This window comes from Podarcis erhardii, assembly GCF_964252035.2.
Source record: "Podarcis erhardii genome assembly, chromosome: 17".
Classification (NCBI taxonomy): domain Eukaryota; kingdom Metazoa; phylum Chordata; class Lepidosauria; order Squamata; family Lacertidae; genus Podarcis; species Podarcis erhardii.
The window spans coordinates 16,452,982-16,473,845 of NC_138515.1; the positions used below are offsets into that span (position 1 = coordinate 16,452,982).

General features: G+C 43.9%; 1 protein-coding gene across 2 annotated transcripts; it reads left to right on the forward strand.

The window, feature by feature from the left end:
* Positions 1-364: 364 nt before the first annotated feature.
* LOC309332676 (programmed cell death 1 ligand 2-like) lies at positions 365-20,039 on the forward strand. Of its 2 annotated transcripts, XM_081845793.1 has the most exons (7): positions 365-525; positions 11,255-11,323; positions 12,349-12,705; positions 13,473-13,757; positions 14,074-14,217; positions 17,760-17,792; positions 19,633-20,039. In XM_081845793.1, exons 2-7 carry the CDS (start codon positions 11,257-11,259, stop codon positions 19,683-19,685), a joined length of 939 nt encoding a protein of 312 aa, XP_081701919.1. In that variant the 5' UTR covers positions 365-525; positions 11,255-11,256; the 3' UTR covers positions 19,686-20,039. The 2 variants fall into 2 exon arrangements, with proteins under 2 accessions (XP_081701919.1, XP_081701920.1); XM_081845794.1 differs by lacking the exon at positions 17,760-17,792.
* The last annotated feature ends 825 nt before the right edge of the window (positions 20,040-20,864 follow it).

Consider the following 20,864-nt stretch of genomic DNA (forward strand, 5'->3'; position numbering starts at 1 on the left):
GTCTTCTCATGAGGTGGCCAAAGTACAGCATAATCAGAGAAGAAAGCACAAAGTTAAGCCATGATCTTTGTCATTCATCACCTAGGAGTGCATATTGGATATTCAGGGTGCTGAAGAGCTGTCAGCTTGCTGTTATTTTCAAACAAAGCAGTGCTCCTGCTGCAGAAAGATGTAGGTCAGATGTGTTGCCATGACCTACTACAGAAGGAAGTACAGCATGCAGCTGCTTTGTTTTGCTTTTAGAATGCAGAACAACTAAATACAAAAGTACAGTCCGCAACAGTGACAATGAAAGAGAAACCACAAGCACTTCATTTCCCGAAAGAAGGCTGGCATCTATCCAACCACTTTCTTCAGAAAAGCTAGTTATTGGAGTTCAGCATTTTATTCATGAGAGAAGACTCTGGCAATGAAGCATGATACCTTATTCCTCTCTGGCTGTCTCAAGGCATATACATCAAGGAGGCGCTCTTTTGCCTGGGACAACAAATTCCACTGTGAAGGAGATCGGCCTTAAATCTTGAGGTGAATATAATTCTGATACAGAACATCAGTATTTCTAATATGCTCTAGAACAAATAATTTGTCTGGCTTGTCTTGGAAAACATGAGATGTGAAGGGAATTGGTGAAGATTAATCATGGCCAAATGTTTAAACAAGGAAAGGAATGTGTGTGTGTGTGTGTGTGTGTGTGTGTGTGTGTGTGTGTAAATTTTTATGTGTTTATTGACATTATGCAATGGGCAGAAGCTAGATCAGAATCCACTGGTAGATCTCTAGGTGATTTGCAGTAGATCAGACCGCCAGTTGTCTAACAGCCTCCCCCCAATCTAAAGTAGGGATGTGTGTCCATTATACCTTTAAAACACATTATTTCCCTCAAAGAATTATGGGCACTGTAGTTTGTTAAGGGATGGTTGGAATTTTAACTTTGTGAGGGGTAAACTACAGTGCCCAGTATTCCAGGAGCAGGGGATATAGGGTTGCCATATGTCCTCTTTTTCCAGGACATGTCCTCTTTTTCAGGAGTAACATTTCTGTCCTGGTGGATTTTTGGAATTTGCCAAAATGTCCTCATTTTTTTCTTTGGTACTAAAGGGAGCATGTGTGTGCTTGGGAATTGCCATTCCGGAAGTGTTAAATTGGACAAGAGCTGATTCAGAAATGTGTGTTTGGTTATTCTTTTACTTATTTTCAACAGTTGTCTCCTTCTTTCCCATAAAAGAAAAATAAATCAAGGTAGCAAACAACACGATAGGAAATTAAAACAATATCAAACAATCAAATGCCTTCAATTAGGCTAAAACAACTATAAACTCGAAGTCATATGCTGAAGGGGGAACCTGTTCATCAAAAGGAGTGCTGTGATGAGGCTGAAGTTCCTTTCTTGTCAACATCAGAAAGCCCTATCCCATGACTCACATACTGTGCTTAAGATGGAGGGGAAACAGGGCCTTAGAGGATTATCTCGATAATTAAGCTGAGAGCCAACATGACACACTGGTTAAAGCTTCTGGGCTGAGCCCATAGGTCTATAACAAGGATCCTGCAAGATCAAGCCATCTTTCTTCTTCTTCTTTGGCGATCACTCGTAGCCGAGTAAAATAGTCATTCCATAAACACGGTTTTAAAAGTGAGTCAGTAAGTGATTGTGGAGGTCAATTCTGGACCCAACGTCCTTCCACAGTGGGGACATAGGTTTCCGGGTGGGAGTTGATCACGGTGAGGGTTTGCCAAATGTGCCTTCCTCTTAGCACGCTTCTCCCTTTTGTCCTGAGTTTGAGCCTCTTCAAAGTCCAAGGCACCTTGGTAAAGGCTGTTCTCCAATTGGAGTGTTCACAGGCCAGTGTTTCCCAGTTGTCAGTGTTTATACTACATTTTTAAAGATTTGCCTTGAGAGAGTCTTTAAACCTCTTTTGTTGACCACCAGCGTTACACTTTTCATTTTTAAGTTCAGAATAGAGTAGTTGCTTTGGAAGACGATAATCACGCATGATCATGTTGAAGAATCATTGCATCCAAACAACATGACCAGTGCAACGAAGCTGATGTTGAAGAATCATTACTTCATGATGATCTTTGCTTCTTCCAGTACACTGGCATTATAGGGCTATCTAGGCAAGCATCTTCTCTCCCACATCCCTCTCCACCCCCCGCCCCAGGCCTCTTCTTTGCTCTTCAAAATATGGCAACCCTAGAATAGTGTGTACTTACTTAGAATGTGCCTTGAAGTTGGTGTACACAGCCACAACAGAACCCTATGGCGGAGACCAGGAGTAGACTGTGGTGGAAAGGACCTGCGGTTCTGCTACTGATCACAACTTTTTGCCCTGAGTTTGTGCCCAGGGCATCTTCATTAATTCCTGATGTATGTCTGCTCTTTCCCATTGGTAGGCTCCAGGGCGGTAGTAAAAAAAACTCCCAACAAAGTCCAAAAAAACCCAACGAAGTCCAAAGTCTGCGCCTCCTTCCCAGTTTTTAGACTGTCCCATAGCAAATGTTCTTTATCCCATGACAGCTTTATTGTTGTTATTGTTGTTGTTGGTGTTGTTGTTGTTGTTGTGTGTGTACTCACACATACACAGAGTACATTTTTAATTGGGGGTTTTATTGTTGTCGGCCATGTTGTCAGCATTGTTTATGGAAAGGCAAGGTACAAAGGTGATAAATTAATAAGCTAGCTGTGCAGAACAACACATTCAGGTAAAGCTGCAGACCGCTGTCCATGTTAAATGTTCCACCTGGCCAGTTAAGACTTGCTGCACACATCTGCAGCAGCATGAGAATCTGCTGCCTCACAGCAGCGGCTCAGAAAGGGTAGGGGAAGCAGTGGTCTTCTCCAAGCAGTAGTGGTCCTGTGCTGATGCGCAGGAGTGCCAATTTGGCCCCGTAACTGTGGGTGCCCAGAGCCGTGGGTGCCGTGCAGGGTGCATGTCCTTGGCACCAAATTTTATATATATATATATATATATATATATATATATATATATATATATGCAGGTTTTGGTGTCCTCGGGTGTCTTCCCGTGTAAAAGTTGGGGTGTCTAGGCGACGTTTCGACGAGGTCTCACTCGTCATCTTCAGGCTGGTGCTTTCGGCTTCTTGTTACTGGAACAGAGCAGGATCTCAGTGTTTGAGTTCCTATAAATACTGTAGAGGGGGTGTGGTGTATAGCCTCCAATGTTCTGGGCAGAGAGGAAGTTCCCAGGCTAGTGTGCCTTTTCTTCTTTTGTTCCTTAATTACTTGAGAGATATCTTGAGTGATTTCTTGAGTGATATCCTGAGTACCACTTAGGTGGGTCATTAGGTGTGGATTAGTTGCTAAAGTCTTTGTGTCTTGACCTCTTGAACTTTGTGAAGAGTTTTCATGAGAAGATGGCTGTACTGTACTTAGTTGTGCTCTGGCTTGGCTTCGTGTATAGGGGCGAGCTGTGGTTTTGTGGCTTGTGTCAGCCAGATCTGTGTAGGGATTGCAGGGGGGTGCAGCATCCGGAGGTGCCACCATGGATTGGCTACTGGATGGTGTCTGTAATTCATCTGTGGAGAGGGTCTGGGTTTGGGTCTGGTGTGGTTGATTGGTGTTGGCGTTCTGTGTGCCTCTGGATCTGGTGTCAGTTTTTGTGGGGAGGGCTAATTTCCAGATGTCTGGCAAGCGGGATGTGTCGTCACGCTTGTTCATGTTGTGAGGGTGTTTCTCTATCTCGATGGCTTCCATGATTATTCTCTTGTGGTGATGTTCCGTGTTAAAGAGCAATTTGGAATCTGCAAAATTAATTTCGTGTCCTGTTTCTTTCATGTGTTGGAAAAGAGAGGAAGTTTTTTCTTCTTTTTTGACGGCATTCTTGTGTTCTGCGATACGTGCATTTATTCGTCTGTTTGTTTGTCCAATGTACGTGGCTGGGCAGACTTTGCAGGGTATTTCATAGATCCCTTGGTTTTCCAACTGGATTTTATCTTCACACAAGTGCCCATTAATGAAGCCTTGACAGCTATTCAAAACAAATACAATCCCCCCGAATACATCTTGGACCTGACCAACCACTGCCTAACCAACACGTACTTCATCCACAATGGACAAAGATACAAACAGATAGAAGGAGCACCTATGGGATCACCCCTCTCACCGGTCATCGCAAACCTGTACATGGAACACTTTGAAACCAATGCTTTAGACAAGTCAGAACACAAACCCAAACTTTGGCTCAGATATGTTGACGACACCTTTGTAATTTGGCCACACGGGAAGGAAAAACTGGATAGCTTCCTCACACATCTCAACAACTTACACCCCAAAATACAATTCACTATGGAAATAGAAGCCAACAACCAACTTCCCTTCCTTGACGTCCTAATCTACAAAAAACCTGATGGCTCCCTAGGACACACTATCTACCGGAAAAAAACACACACCAACCGCTACTTACATGCACAATCACACCACCACCCTGCACAAATAAACTCCGTAGCCAAGACTCTCATCTCCAGAACCAAACGCCTGGCTGACAAAGACCACTTGACAACTGAGTTACAGAATCTCTCAAACGTGTTAATTGCCAATGGATACCAGCAAAACAGGATTACGAAGCTAATCCAAAAGGAAACACCCCCCAAAAACCAAGACACAGAAGAAAACAATGGCATGGCCCTCCTTCCTTATATCAAGGGCACTACAGATAAAATTAGCAAAATCCTCCATAAACACAATATCAAAACAGCCTTTTGCACCAACCAAAAAATAGCCAATATCCTCAGAAACCCCAAGGATAAAATCCAGTTGGAAAACCAAGGGATCTATGAAATACCCTGCAAAGTCTGCCCAGCCACGTACATTGGACAAACAAACAGACGAATAAATGCACGTATCGCAGAACACAAGAATGCCGTCAAAAAAGAAGAAAAAACTTCCTCTCTTTTCCAACACATGAAAGAAACAGGACACGAAATTAATTTTGCAGATTCCAAATTGCTCTTTAACACGGAACATCACCACAAGAGAATAATCATGGAAGCCATCGAGATAGAGAAACACCCTCACAACATGAACAAGCGTGACGACACATCCCGCTTGCCAGACATCTGGAAATTAGCCCTCCCCACAAAAACTGACACCAGATCCAGAGGCACACAGAACGCCAACACCAATCAACCACACCAGACCCAAACCCAGACCCTCTCCACAGATGAATTACAGACACCATCCAGTAGCCAATCCATGGTGGCACCTCCGGATGCTGCACCCCCCTGCAATCCCTACACAGATCTGGCTGACACAAGCCACAAAACCACAGCTCGCCCCTATACACGAAGCCAAGCCAGAGCACAACTAAGTACAGTACAGCCATCTTCTCATGAAAACTCTTCACAAAGTTCAAGAGGTCAAGACACAAAGACTTTAGCAACTAATCCACACCTAATGACCCACCTAAGTGGTACTCAGGATATCACTCAAGAAATCACTCAAGATATCTCTCAAGTAATTAAGGAACAAAAGAAGAAAAGGCACACTAGCCTGGGAACTTCCTCTCTGCCCAGAACATTGGAGGCTATACACCACACCCCCTCTACAGTATTTATAGGAACTCAAACACTGAGATCCTGCTCTGTTCCAGTAACAAGAAGCCGAAAGCACCAGCCTGAAGATGACGAGTGAGACCTCGTCGAAACGTCGCCTAGACACCCCAACTTTTACACGGGAAGACACCCGAGGACACCAAAACCTGCATTCCTGTACCCGTGAAAATCTACGAAAGCATATATATATATATATATATATATATAAATTTTCAAATGCAAAACAAAATTATACACTGCATACATCTTACTTACATCTTACTTCTCTTTTTGACTTCCCCCAATTCCCCAATTTGTCTGCAAATCCTTCATATTTTTACTTTTTACACATTTCTACCCGTTGTTTCTGTTATTACTGTAAATTTCATTTCATTTTTAATACTTATTTTAACATTTCCCCATCACAGAGCTTCATTAAAGCTTACAAGCGTAATCTGGTTATCACTCAGTTTTTGCAAATATTGAATAAACTTTTCCCAGTCTTCTGTAAATCTTTGATCTCGTCGATTCCGGATCCTTCCTGTCATTCTATCCAGTTCTGCATAATCCATCATTTTAGTTCTCCATTCTTCTATCGTAGGTAGCTCCTCTTGTTTCCATTTCTGGGCCATCAAAATTCTTGCTGCTGTCACTGCATATAGAATTAACTTCTTTTCTTTCTTATTTAACTCATTACCTGTAATGCCTAGTAAAAATGCTTCGGGTTTCATGCTAAATTCCCACAACATATGAAAAAATGTACCTTCTTTTTCCTTACATTTCCAACATTTGTTGCTTGTCTTATACATTTTTGCTAGTTTCACCGGTGTTACATACCATCGATACATCATTTTCATAACATTTTCTTTTATAGCTATACATGCAGTGAATCTTAAACCTTTCCATAGTCTTTCCCAATCCTCCATTTGTACCGTATTTTTCATCCTATAGGGCGCACCGGCCCATAGGACGCACCTCGGGGTTTTTTTTGGGGGGGGGATGAATAAAAAAAAAATTTCCCCCCCCAGCCGCGGCTGCTGCCCCAAGCCTTGCGCACACCTGCCCGAAGCACGGAGCACCCTCCGGAGGGCTCCGCGTGCTTCGGGCGGCAGGCTGCCACCCCAAGCCTCGCGCGCCCGGTGGGACCTCCCGCCGGGTGCGCAAGGCTTGCGGACTCTCGCCGGGGCTGCAGGCTGCTGCCCGCAAGCCTTTGAGCCCGCGGGAACTCCCACCGGGCTTGCAAGGCTTGCGGATAGCTTCCTGAAGCCTGGAGAGCGAGAGGGGTCAGTGCGCACCGATGCCTCTCGCTCTCCAGGCTTCAGCGAAAGCCTGCATTCGCCCCATAGGACGCACACACATTTCCCCTTCATTTTTGGAGGGGGGAAAGTGCGTCCAAAGGGCGAAAAATACGGTATATTGTGTCCTATATCTTTGGTCCAATCAATCATAACTGATTTTACCTCTTCATCTTTTGTGCTCCATTCTAATAATATCTTATACATTTTTGCTAGGATCTTAAAATCATTATTCAATATTTCTGTCTGAAATTTTGATTCTTTATCAGCAAAACACCTTTGATTCAGATCTTTTCTAAACATCTCATTAATTTGAAAAAAATGCAACCAGTCATTAACATAGTCCTTAACTTCTTCAAATGGTCTCATTTTCCATTTACCTTCTCTTTTACTTATTAACTTCTCATATGTCACTTATCCCCCTGTCATATTGACTTTCTTCACACTCATCGCCTCCAACGGCGACAATCAATATGGAGTTTTTTGTTGCAACAGATTTTTGTATCTTTCCCACACTTCAATCAGAGACCTTCTTATGATGTGATTTTCAAAACCTTTATGTACCCGTTTCTTGTCATACCATAAATACACATGTCTCCCAAATCTGTTGTCAAAACCTTCCAAATCTAACACATCAGTGTCTTCTAATTTAATCCATTCCTTCAACCAACAGAGGCAAGATGCTTCATAATACAGTTTCAAGTCTGGCAGGGCGAAGCCTCCTCTTGCTTTCGCATCTGTCAATATCTTAAATTTTATCCTCGGCTTCTTACCCTGCCAGATATACCTTGAAATTTCTCTTTGCCAATTTTTAAAGATTGCTGCCCTTTGATTGCTGGAACTGTTTGAAATAAAAATAACATCTTTGGTAGCACATTCATTTTAATTGTTGCAATTCTTCCCCAAAATTCTTGGCACCAAAATTTGTGGGTGCCCTTCATGGGGGCACCTATGCTGATGGGGATAGGTCAGGGCAGTTGGTGGCAGCAAAGTCAGGAGAACTCCTGGTTGGAGGTCTCCTTTCCTCCTCCTTTCTCCTTTTTACCTTTAAACTCAAAAGTGACAAGTAAGAGTAATGGGCAAAATGCTGAGTGAGATCTATACTGTTTTTGGGTTGTCCCCCTCTGTTCCCTGTGGGGAATTTGCATGAAGCATAGGTTGGGCAATTCAAAGCAGAGGTGAAGAGGTGAAAAAATGAGTTTCCAATCTTACTTGGCCTGTTCTCTCTCTCTTTATCATTCATGGCAGCATATTTGAGTCAAGGAATGTGTGCTTCTCAGCCTGTGCAGAAGCTGCATCTGGAGAAGATATGGGGCAGGCTCATGTTATACCATATTTTTCACCCTATAGGACGCACCCGACCATAGGGTGCACCTTGTTTTAGAGGGGGAGAACAAGAACGAAAAAATTCTCTCCCTCTCTGCTCAGCGCCCCTTCAGCGAAGCGGCAGCAGAAACGGAGCCCCTTTCATTTCTCCTCCTGCTTGGCTGAAGGGGCGCTGCGCAGCTCTCCCTCTCTGCTGAAGCCAGGGGAGTCTTGCTCTCCCAGCTTTAGCAAAAGGAACCCGAAGCCTCCGGAGCGCAGTGGGAGCTCCCGCTGCGCTCCGGAGGTTTCAGGCAGCTATCCCTGAAGCCTGGAGAGCGAGAGGGGTCGTTGCGTACTGACCCCTCTCACTCTCCAGGCTTCAGCGAAAGCAACATGAAGCCTCCGGAACGCAGAGGGAGCGCTCCCTCTGCGCTTCGGAGGCTTCGCATTGCTATCGCTGAAGCCAAGGAGCCTGCATTCGCTCCATAGGAAGCACACACATTTCCCCTTAATTTTTTGAAGGGGAAAAGTGCGTCCTATAGAGCGAAAAATACGGTAATTAAGACTATCATGCTAGCTATTGAAAATGAGCGTAGCTCAGTCCTGCATTTCCTTGCTTTTCAGGGCAAGGTAGCCTGATCAGGATGTGCTCTGAAGATCCTACCTCAGATGGCAAATATCAGGTGTAGCATTAAGGTGGAAAATGTAAAATAGATCTCATCCTTTGGCCCTGAATATTGGTGCCCCTTGCAGTGGTGGTGAGGGTTCAGCCTCCAAATTGGTTTCTTTGCATCTCCCCTGTCCGAGACCACACCACTGTTGTTGGTTCTTGGCTCAAAACCAATATCAAAATGCATTTTAAAATGTATATTTTGAGAGAGAAATGTTTCAAAAAAAAAGAAAGAAAGATCGTATTTCCCCGTGTATAAAACGATGGGGTTTTTTGCTGAAAAAATAGTCAAAAATTGTGAGTCGTCTTATACACGGATGGTGAATGCACAAGGGTTCGGGTTCTGGCTCTTGAAATACGGCAACCCTAACTATTTTAAAATTTGGGGTTCCAGAAAATTAGGGGTCGTCTTATACATGGGAGGAGTGTCTTATATATGGAAAAATATGGTATATAGAAAGTTAAGTTTAAAGTACAGTAATATCTCAGCAAACATCCATTCTAGTGAATGTTCGCGCAAACTCGGAAGTACTGGAACGGGTTATTTCTGGTTTTGCCGCTCACGCATGCACAGAAGCGCTACATCGCGCTTTGCACATGCGCAGAAGCTTAAACCGCTCCATGTGCATGTGCAGACTCGGCACTTTGCCCTGCGTCCTTTTTCGCTAGCGGCCAGGGCTCCGGAATGGATCCCGGCCGCAAAACAAGGTACGACTGTACATATTTAAGTGTGATTTTTGTGTGAGAGAGATCACACACACATGGTGATTAATGTGGCTATGGGATGAGACAGACTTACGACTAAACACATATGCAAGTGATAGGGATGAAAAATAGGCTGATTCATCCATTCCTGGTTGTCACGCCCTATACTAGCTGACATCTCCAGTTGTAATGCAGCTAGATCAGTTCCTGTTGGTTAGAACATTTATTCTTGGAAGGCTGCATGAAGCATACATGCCATTTTGGAGTTAGCCAAGTATGTGTTCATGGAGCTTGGTGGGGGTGGGGGGCGAGTCTAGCAACTTTGGCACCTTATTACTGTACTTAAATTGCAAATTTTATGGAACAATGACTTCCCTTTTTCTCTTTCCATGGTTCATTTTACCTGCCATGCATCCCTGCATATTTTACTATAACCTTTCAAATCAGTTTTCCACTTTTACATCCATCAAAAATTATTTGCTCTGTTGAATTTATCTCAATGCTGCCAATGCTTTCAGCTGTATACAGTTATTTTCCATATATTCAATAAATGTTTTCCACCCTTCTTTGTATGTATGTTCTTCTTGCTCTCTTATTCTATTTGCCAAATCTGCAAGTTGTGCATATTCTGTCAATTTAAGCTGCCAATCCTCTTTAGTTGGTGTTATGTTGTGGGTGAACATATCAGACAACACAGCGATTCTTCAAACAGCTCTTGCTTATTCACAGGCCAGGACAGAACTAAACTGAAGGGTCCAGTCAGCCTGCTTATATAGAGCTCCAGTACAATGTAACTGTAACAATTTTCTAAAACTATCCAATCACTGAACGTCACTTTCGATCCCTTATTTGCATAACTATCTACAGGGTGAGAACTTCAGGGTGGCCCAGGGTGAGAACTTCAGTACATAACAGTTGGGACTTCGCTCACTTTCCATTTTGGGGCTAACAAAATATGGGCCACAGTTGTTGCATACATAAATAATTTTCTCTGACATCTAGGAATTTCAGTCTGGGTTATCCCCAACAAAAAGGACTCTGTTTTGGGGAGCAAAGTAATTTTAAACATTTTTTTTCAATTCATTATAAATCATTTCCCAATGCACTTTTACCTTTTTACATGTCTACCACATGAGAAAAAACATTTCCTCCGTTTCTTTACACTTCCAACACATATCTGATTCTGTTTCATCAATCTTAGCCAACCTACTCGGAGTTAAGTACCATCTATTAATCATTTTCAGGTAATTCTCTTTCAATGAATAACATGCAGTAAATTTCAGGTCGCTTTTCCAGAGTTTCTCCTAGAGGTTGAGCTCTATATTGTGTCCTATATCTATTGCCCAGTGTGTCATTGAAGCTTTAACCAGCTCATCTTTTGTTTCCCATTCTAGTAGAAAGTTATACATTTTAGACAAAAGTTTATCCATATTTTGTAAAAGTTCTTTTTCAAATTGTGAGCCATGTGTATTGTGTTTCTTACCCACCCGGAAGGGGTTACAGCAAAGCAATGAGGCAATTTAAAATCAGATAAAACTAATACTTAATAGATCATTGAAAGTACAGTTTAAAACAGAGAATAAGGTCAGGTTCAAAACATGTATCTCAGCTGTCGAATTCTCTTCTTTTAGGGGTATATTACTGAATCATAAAGACATGCATTCTTTGGCAGAGCAGTTGTTTATATGCCACAATGTAGGATGTTTATCATGTCAACATTGCTTTTCAGATATGTCTAGGCAAATGTCCAAACTGCTGCCAGTTGTGCTACTGGAAATCCAGCTTCATATGATTGCAGGTGAGAGCTTTCATTTGGGCAGGTTTACAATGAAATCCTCAAAGAGTTGTACATTTCCCTTTGGATTTGAAGTCTAAGAGCTTCAGAGCTACCTGGAAGGGTTGGGTGGGTCACACGTTCCTGAGTGCCAGGGTCAGAAAAAGTCTATCATTAACGAATATTCAGCCATTGTGGATGGTGGATTGCAATTCTTGGCTGCTGGGCACTTTCCTTGCACTTTTGCAGTCCGCAGGAAATATTCCTGAGCCCTGCGATGCTCTTACTCAGGTCTTCGTCAGTTTGGTGTCCCAAATGGGTTGTCCCTTTGGTCTGTAGTAACAGCAATGGAATGTGTCCTCATGGGGCCCAGGACACGCACGTGAGCCCAGCCTCGCAGAGTGGTTCAGGGAAGGTGGTGTGAGAAGGACCCCTGGGCTACACAATCGTCCAACTAGGAGTGCCAATGTGAATTAAATTTTTGGAGGGCCCACTTGAGCCCTGCCCTGCAAAATCGATCACATGGCATGGCATGTCACACATCTGTTGAATGACAATACCCACCATCTTTTTGGGGGGAGGGCAGGCGAAAGGTTGGCTCCTATGCGTCCAACAAAGAAAGAAGATGTCTACAATCTTCTCCCGTCTCTCTATAAGCATCCTGAATGTGTTAAATGCATAGTTACTGAATATGCATGAAATTGGTCTTATGGGAGTTTGAAGTTTGATCCTGGTTGTGTGAAAATTTACTCAAATACTTTCTTTAAAAATGGCAGCAAATCATGGCATGTTTTTACAGAAACTCATTTAAAGGGCCCAATTCTGCATTTCCTTTTCACTGTAGTGTGGTGACATTGGCAAGGAAAGGGGCTACCTTACTTGATTCCTCCATGTAGGAAGCAGTCATGTCAGTAAGTTGTGAACAAGAAGAAGACATGCCAACCAGAAGTCCACACACTGTTTATATCAGACTTACTGGACTTCTTCTGTTCCACATAAATCCTGGTGCTTGCATGATAAGATACTCATGCTTTCTTTCAACCTCTCAGCTTTATTCACAGTCAAAGTTCTTCAGCCACGTTACACTGTGGAGTACGGGAGTGATGTGATTATGGGATGTCGCTTTCCAGTCCATTCCCCATTAAATTTGATGGGACTAAGTGTCTCGTGGCAAAGAAAGCTGTCACTGGGGGACAAAGAAGTCTACAAGCTCAACAATGGCCAAGAAGACCTCACCCATCAGGATTCTGATTATCATGGGAGAGCTTCATTGTCACTTGAGGAGTTAGACAAAGGACTTTCTTTGCTGTCTATCACCAACATAAAGCTCACAGATGCAGGAGATTACATCTGTGTTGTTAAATACGAGGGAGCAGACTACAAGTACATTACTTTGGAAGTTGAAGGTTGGTAGCTGCAGAACTTACAATATATATATTGTAATACTGTATTATTGCACCCAAGCAGTGAGAATCTAAGAGAATGATTTGCAGCCTTAGTTTCCTCTGGAGGCAATAATGCTGAACACACTCTGTCATTTTAATTCTTTGTTTCTTAACAAAGGAACTGATTAACACTTTCCACAGCTTTGAACTCACAGAAAAGGGCTCCTATGTGTATACAGCTGTATGCAATGGTGGTTTTTTCCACCATCTACATCTTTCCTGTCTTTTAAAAAAAGTTAATTATACTTCTTTCCTATCTTTTTTTAAAAAAGTTAATTATTTGCAGTTATTTATGTGAGAATTTGGAGAAGAAAAAAGACTGGCTTCTGCATGTGCTGCGACTTTCAACATGTGTGTGTTATTGGAATTGCAGCGTTAGTACTGTATGTGTCTCTAGGTTTGAGAGAAGTATGCAGAGTTTGCATTCCTGTTTCCCGTCAGGAAAACTAACCCCCTGCTAACCTCCTGGCCCAGGCAGGATAAGCAAAGTAGAAAGCCTTGGCTTCTTGCTATGCCTGAACTAAATCTCCTGGTTTGTTTCTTCCAATGTATTTTAAAGATGTGCACATTAAATGCAAGATGTATGCAATGTCCCTTCTTGCTTAGTTCAAAGCATGGGTCTTCTCTTATATGATGGTTGTGTAAATCAACCAAAAGGAAGAGAAACGGGAAAAGTGCCACCAAAATACCGCAAAGCGCTCTGTGATACTGTCCTCCACTTCTTGCAGCACCCTACAAAAGAATCAATCTACAGGAAAGAAGAGAGGAAGAAGACTTGATCTTAGCTTGCCATTCAGAAGGGTACCCTCTGGCTGAAGTTTCTTGGCACTATGAGAGGGATCTGAATGCCAGCATACATGCAAACACTACATTTGAAATGACAAGGGATGGACTTTTCAACATAACCAGCATCCTGAGAGTCAGACCAAGCACTCCTGGAAACTACAGCTGTGCATTCTGGAATCAGGAACTGAATCAGGAGACATCAGCCCACAAATCAGTGGTTTTGCAAGGTAAAAACTTGTGTGGTTTCACATTAATCTGTAGCACGCGCCTATAGTCAGCTGGTCCCAAGGGTGAGTTAAATACCAATATGCACTATCACCAAGATGTACCAATGGATGCTCTTGGTAGCATCACAGCACCTGGTGATATTTGTAGCGTTAGCTCACTGTCCGTACAAGAAACAGCTTCAATTGCAGGGAGAATTATGAAAACGAATTTTTAAAAAAATTCCTAATTAATTATATCCTGCTTCTTTGATCAAACTGGGCAATGTATCAGATTGTGTTCGGGATAATATACATATTTTAATTTTCTTGTTTACAGATAAAACACCTCCAGCACATAACAGGGGGAAATCTCCCCTCTCATTCATCCTACCAATTTGTCTGCTGGCATTATTTTTACTAATAGCAATTGCCATTAAAGTCCAAAGGAGCAAGTCAAGCACAAAGCTGAGTACCCGAACAGGTGAGAGACTATGGCAAGACTCGGGCTCTTGCGGTTATTTATGTATGTGTGGGGTTTGCTATATATTTATAATCTACTGGAAGCCGCTTTGGAGATATCTCAATCAAAAGGTGGAGTATAAATCATCAAAGCTAATGAACAATTAACTTTGGTCATACAGACGCTGAAATTAAATGCGTCTAGTCTGTTTATGAATTAGGGGAGCACCACCCAATTTGGGGGTTGTCCACACTTCCACTTGTCCCTTTGCCTAGAAAGTATAGGTCCAAGCGATTTTGCCTTTGCCTCGCAGATTTCCCTGGGAAAACCCACTCTTTACCGCTGAATTGGAACAAATAGCATTCTGTGGAAAACACTATTGCCATTGGTTCCATATTCAGCAAAGAGCTGGTTTCTCTGGCGGGAAGCAGTAGGACACACAGAAGTGTGGGCCAGCCCTTGTTTGCTTCTGGTTGTTAGAGTTATACAACGAAACTCCCAGATCTGGACTCTTGTGCAGAAATGAATTTTATTTATCACAAGAAATGAGTTTTAAAGCTTTACTGTGAGGGTGGGGTGGGAGAGTCCTAAATATTTAAACGTTGCAAAACAACTCCCCCCCCCAAAAAAAGATACATTGCAAAACCCAGCAACGGCTCAGCTCCATAGTCCCAGAGAGAACTTAATCAAAATGCATCTGTCTCCTTTCTCTACCTGCTGACACCTCTCTGTATCTGTGTCTCTCTGTGTTGCAAGCAGACACATTTGCATGTAAAGACTCAGAAGTCAGATCTCCTGTTGAGTCATGGTGCAGTCCCAGGACTGCCTACAATATCCAGCAGAAAAACATCAGGGCAAGAGGCAAGGGGGTGGCAAAGCTGGCAGTGTAAAGAGACAAGCAGAGACCATCAGGTGTTCCCACTGGGGCACTTGTATTGTGTCGTCCTCCATTCTCCCTTTCTACCTAAGCAGCAGCAATGGGATTGACTAGAGCAGGGCTCGGCAAAGTTTTTGTGACTTGGGCCGGTTCACAGTCCCGCAGATGTGCCGGGGGGCCGGGAGTGCGCATGCACTCATGCGCAAATGCTGTTTCCGGCACTCCTTCTGGCATGGGGGTGTGCTGGCCAGCATCGCGGAAGGCGGTCCCCGCTCTGCTGCGCACTGGTTTAGCACATAGCTGTCAACTTACAGATTTGAAAATAAGGGAACAGCAGCCTCGTAAATAAGGGACCAGCAGCCTCGAAAATAAGGGAGCAGCAGCCAAAATAAGGGATTTTGCTTAGCTTACGAGTTCCATCAGCCCTCCCCCCCCCCCGAGAGGGAGGGAGAGAGACTCTCGCGCACGCCGCACGCGAGCCCGGCATGAGGTGGTTGCGGTGCCGCGGCGGTTGCTAAAGCGCCGCCCTTCTGCATCCCTCCCCATCCCCTCCTCTTCCTCCTCCCTCAGGCCGCCTCCTCAGCCGCTGCCGCCGCTGCCGCCTCCGGCTTCCCCTGGCAGCACGGCAGATGTCTCGCAGGAGAGGGGCTGCCTGCCCACCCACCGCCACCCATCTCCTCACGTCGCGCCCCTGAGGGGGAAAAGGGAGAGACGGAGATGCAGCAGCTCGTGCGCGCGCTCTCTCGAGGCGGAGGACCTAGAGCCGCTGCTTCCCTCCTGAGCCGGGCGAGCATGAAAGCTGGGAAATTTAAGGGACATCATCTGTGCTGGACAGCAGCAAGACACAGCGATGGGATAAGGGAGTTTCCCGCCAAATAAGGGACAGTTGACAGCTATGGTTTAGTGTGGCACACGGGAGCCGATTGAGTGGGTTGGGGGGTCCCCAAGCAGACAGTGGGGGTCCATGGGCTGGTTAGACAACCTCCATGGGCCGCTTATGGCCCATGGGCCTTAGGTTGCTACCCCTGGACTAGAGGTTGGGTCAGTGTTTCTTTCCAGCAGGCCGCCAGCTCAGTGCCGGATTTACATATAAGCTAAACAAGCTACAGCTTAGGGCCCCACTCTCTCGGGGGCCCCAAAAAAAATTTAAAGGGGGGAAAAACTGGATGTGCATTTCCAAAATATAAGATAAAAAACAAATAAAATAAAACCTACATACAGCAACAGTGTTTTCTGTTGTATAGGCTCCTATGATGTAAGTTATGGGCCCCGCCTGCTAGACCGCTCCCTAAAATATCACTGGTTTGGTCATTTCTGTATACAGGGTGCCTACATTCTGCATGGACTGGTTGCATGACAACATGTGCAAATGGCTTTAGATACCTATGAGGTCCATAAATTACCATATAGCATATATTCAACACAAAAAACAGCAACAATTTGTTGTTGACAAAGGACAGCTGGATATATAAAGGGCCCCATTATCTTCAGTAGCTTAGGGCCTCATCAAACCTTAATCTTGCCCTGCACCAACTACTGCATTCTAACCCTCGCTAGCCAATGGATCTGTTGGTAAGGGTTGCCCAAGAAGAAATAAACAAAGCAACTTAATAATGACTATTTCCAAACTCTTGGCTTTCAGTGGAACTTCTTAGCCACAACTGGTTTTAGGATCTCCTCCCCCTCCTCTCCTGCCTTCTCCTTCTGTGCGACAGTACTTGGAGTGTTAATAAAACCAAAAGTGTTTTGGGGCATTTCCAGATTTCTCTAGGAATAGATAACAGGAAATATCTAAGAACAGCTACTTCCTATTTTGGGGATTTACAGCTTCACTGATGTTTTAGCACGATGATAGATTTGCTAGCGTATGGTTACCAGACGTCCCCATTTCCCGGGGACAGTCCCCGGATTTATAAATTTGTCCCCGGACAAAATCCGTCCCCAGAATGTCCCCAGATTTCACTTAATGTCCCCTGATTTATATTTTAAGTGTTGTAGATTTATTAGTAGGGAATGAATGTTGCGTGGTTGGTTCAACGGCACAAGACACATCGTATGGGGACTTCCGGTGAGGCAAAATGGCGGGTGCCACGGCAGTGAGCAGCTCCTGAAGGCAACCAGAGCCAACTGCGCTACCAGGCTGGCTCTGGGCTGCTGAGGCTGCCGCTGCCACCGCCACTGCCAAGGGGAAACGGGGGACGCCTGGCGTCCAGCAATGCTCCAGGGCCAGGAAAACTCTGGAGAAGGGAGAAGGAGGAGAGGAGAAGGAGAAGGAAGAGAGAGAAAAGGGAAGGAGAAAAAAGAGGGGAGCCCTGACCTTGCAGCGCCACTGCCGCTGAGGAGGAAAGGTAGGAGAGCACTGGGAGGGCAAGGACATGTGGCTGAGCCCAGGCCCGACCCGAGCCTACTCCATGGCGGCTTGTGCTCCAAGAGAGAAGCCCAGAGGAAGGCCATGCAACAGAGGAGACCACAGAAGAGAAGATATTACTTCTTTTTTTAAAAAAATAACAACTCCCCCAGCCCTTAAAAAAAAAAAAAGTGTCCCCAAATTCTTTGAAAAAAATCTGGTAACCTTAGCTAGCGTTGCTTGCAAAATGCCAAGCTCGGAAGCTCTCTTTGTATAATCTTGCATGTTTCTAGGTAAATACCTACCAACATTTTGTTCGCTTTTCATATTTCTTCCCAGGAAAACGAAGAAAATTCGGACAGTTTTTAAAGAGTATGTAATTTTGATATAATTCTCTGGTACATTTTTAAAAAAATAAAATTTAAAAACCACACCTGCAGCTTTAAGCAAATCTCCGGTGAACTTTACGGCTAAGCGGAGATTTGAATCTCACTCAAACCAGTCATAATCCAGTATGCTTCCACTGCACCACACTGAATCTTACTGGAAGGAAAAGGTCTGTGTTAGTTTGTGTGTTGTGCACCTGTATATGCTTATTTGTAAATAACTGTGGAGCTCCAAGTTTGGGTTTCAAATTGGATTTGGGTCCACGAATTAGGCGATGCCCATATGTATCCTACCTACGGTTTCTCCTCACACATGGAGCATGAATGTGCATAAGGTAAAATAAAACTCAAGCTGTGTACATGTGGATTTGTGTGCTATTTCTCCCTTTTGGGGGCAGAATGATTACACAAATCATATGAAACCCACATCTCATGTTACAAGCTCTCTCCACACCTTCATGTTGTATATTCCACCACCACCAAAAGATGTTTGGTTGCGGAGGGCAGGAATGTAAGATAGGACCCTTTTTTGTGGCAGAACCCAAGTTGTGTAAGGAGGTGAGATTAGCTCCATCCCTGATGGTGTTGAGGCAGGCTAATGTTCTTATTCCACATGGCTTCTAATGGTTGTTAAAAGAAGATGGAAGGTTTTCAACTCTGCTCCTTTTCCATTCGAGTTTTAATTTTTATTTCACCACTTTGTGGTGGTTGTTGTTGTTGTTTTAAAAATTGCGAACCACTTTGAGAGGCAAAAAAGTTGTATAAACAAAAGAAGGGGTCTTTTCTGGTATGTGTGTGAATTGGCCCTAGTTATTCTTATGAACTGAAGTGCTTGACTGAGATATGCCTTCCCACAATCTCAACTGCCCACTCAGAGGTGAATTTGCCTCCTAAATTGGCCGTAGGATGGGCCAGATTGGTATCGCCATCTGGCCCATCCTAATGCTGTTTAGCTGCTTCTCTGTTTATAAAAGTATTTACATACTGGCCAGTTCATACAACAACAACAACAACAACAACAACAACAACAACAACAACAACAACATTTATTATTTATACCCCGCCCATCTGGCCAGCCACTCTGGGAGGCTTCCAGCAGAGTATTAAAATACAATAATTCAACAAATATTAAAAGCTTCCCTAAACAGTGCTGCCTTCAGATGTCTTCTAAAAGTCAGATTATTTCCTTGACATCTTATTTCCTTGACAGCTTATTGGAGGGTGTTCCGCAGGGCGGGTGCCACTACCGAGAAGGCCCTCTGCCTGGTTCCCTGTAGCTTTGCTTCTCGCAGTGAGGGAACCGCCAGAAGGCCCTCGGCTGGACCTCCATGTATAGCAAAGTGTTGCATAATATATCCATGGTGATGTTATTGCTTCTGAAATCCATGGCATTGTTTCCATCCAAACTATCAATCTGTTCAGTCCACTCACCTTCTCAAGGAAGTAAGGAAAGGCATAGTAGATTTACTTCAAGGACTGAAAGTGTGTGTTCAAATCGGTGATTAAGTTTGTGAAAAGGAATCATAATTCTCATCTCTTCACTATTTAAGCTTCTCTCAGAACAATTCCCACCCCCACCCCCGCTATTTCCTGTGTCAAACCTGAAAACTACAGATGTGACCAGAAATTACTCACGGTCCACCAATCTGAGAAACTGGGGGTTCTCCCTGTGTCAGTTTCTGAATTATGAAGTGTCATATGTACCAAACACAAAGATGGAAACCTTGAATTTGGGGGACTCTGAAACATCGGGTTAAAGAAAAGGAGACAAAGGCTTTTCCTGTTTATCACTTGTCTAAAGTTCTTTGTCTTTCTGCTATTCCAAGGAGATTTGGATCTTCAAACCAAGGATCTTACTGAGGTGACTTTTACAGACTGAAGAGATAAAATGAAGATGGGAAACTGTTCTTCTGAACTGCCTGCAATTTTGCACTTTCCACTTAATTCCGCTTTTAGAAATGTATGAGGAAGCAATGGTGCTTCAGAGGTAAATAGGGCTGACACTTCTGGTTTTTGTCAGCGCTGCAGCATGTGAATTGCTGATCGTCTTTCTAAAACTACAGAAAATTGTGTTGCTGGTCAGCACTTCAAGGGGTTATCTGAGTACATCACATACATTCTGTGACTTTGTGTGCCATTTCTCTGAATCTCCCTGCCCTTAATTTCCTCGAAATGTATGTGTACATGCATTGATATGTACATCAATTTATGCATTAAACGTCCGTTGTTATAATAGCTGAGTCAAATTCTCTTTTCCTCGAAGGGAAGAGCAAAGCAGCTGCATGGGGGCACTTAAGATTCAACCATGTCTCATCTCATCAAACCGAGATTGTGACCATCCAAATGCAGCGATTGCAACTTGCAGCTGAAAAACATGATGAATTATTATTTTTTGCTGGACTGAACAGATGGGGGGGGGGGACTAACAGCACAAACCTCAGGTTACAGATTGCGTTTTTTCAGGTTATGGACCGCCCAAACCCGGAAGTACCGGAAAGGGTTACTTCTGGGTTTTGGCGGTCGCGCATACGCAGAAGCACTAAATCGTGCTTTGCACATGCACAAAAGTGCCGAATCGCAACCTGTGCGTGTGCAGACGCAGGTTGCGAGGGCTGCGGGTTGCGAACGTGCATCCCGCACGGATCACGTTTGCAATCTGAGCATCCATTGTACATGTTTACTCAGAAGTAAGAGCCACTGGGTTGTATTCAACGTAGCACTAGGTTCTGATAGTACAAGGATTTCTGCTTATGCAGAACTACCCCCCCCCACTAGACCTCCTCAAATTGGTTTCACGGGTTTCCAATCCCCCCAAGCAGATTTGGGGAGGTCACACAGAGTATGCATGGGGAAGAGAGGAAGTCCCATTGTACTGGAGGGAATCATTGTGTCAACAGTTGGCAGAATATTGCCTATTGTGTACAGGACTGGAGCCTAGGGCTGTGCGATATCTGGTTTTCAACATTGTTATATATCACCAGCTCAGCACTGTGATATATCAACATATCAGGTGTCTGAAATAAGGTTTTCCCCCATATCGTGATTTTTGCTGGTGCCT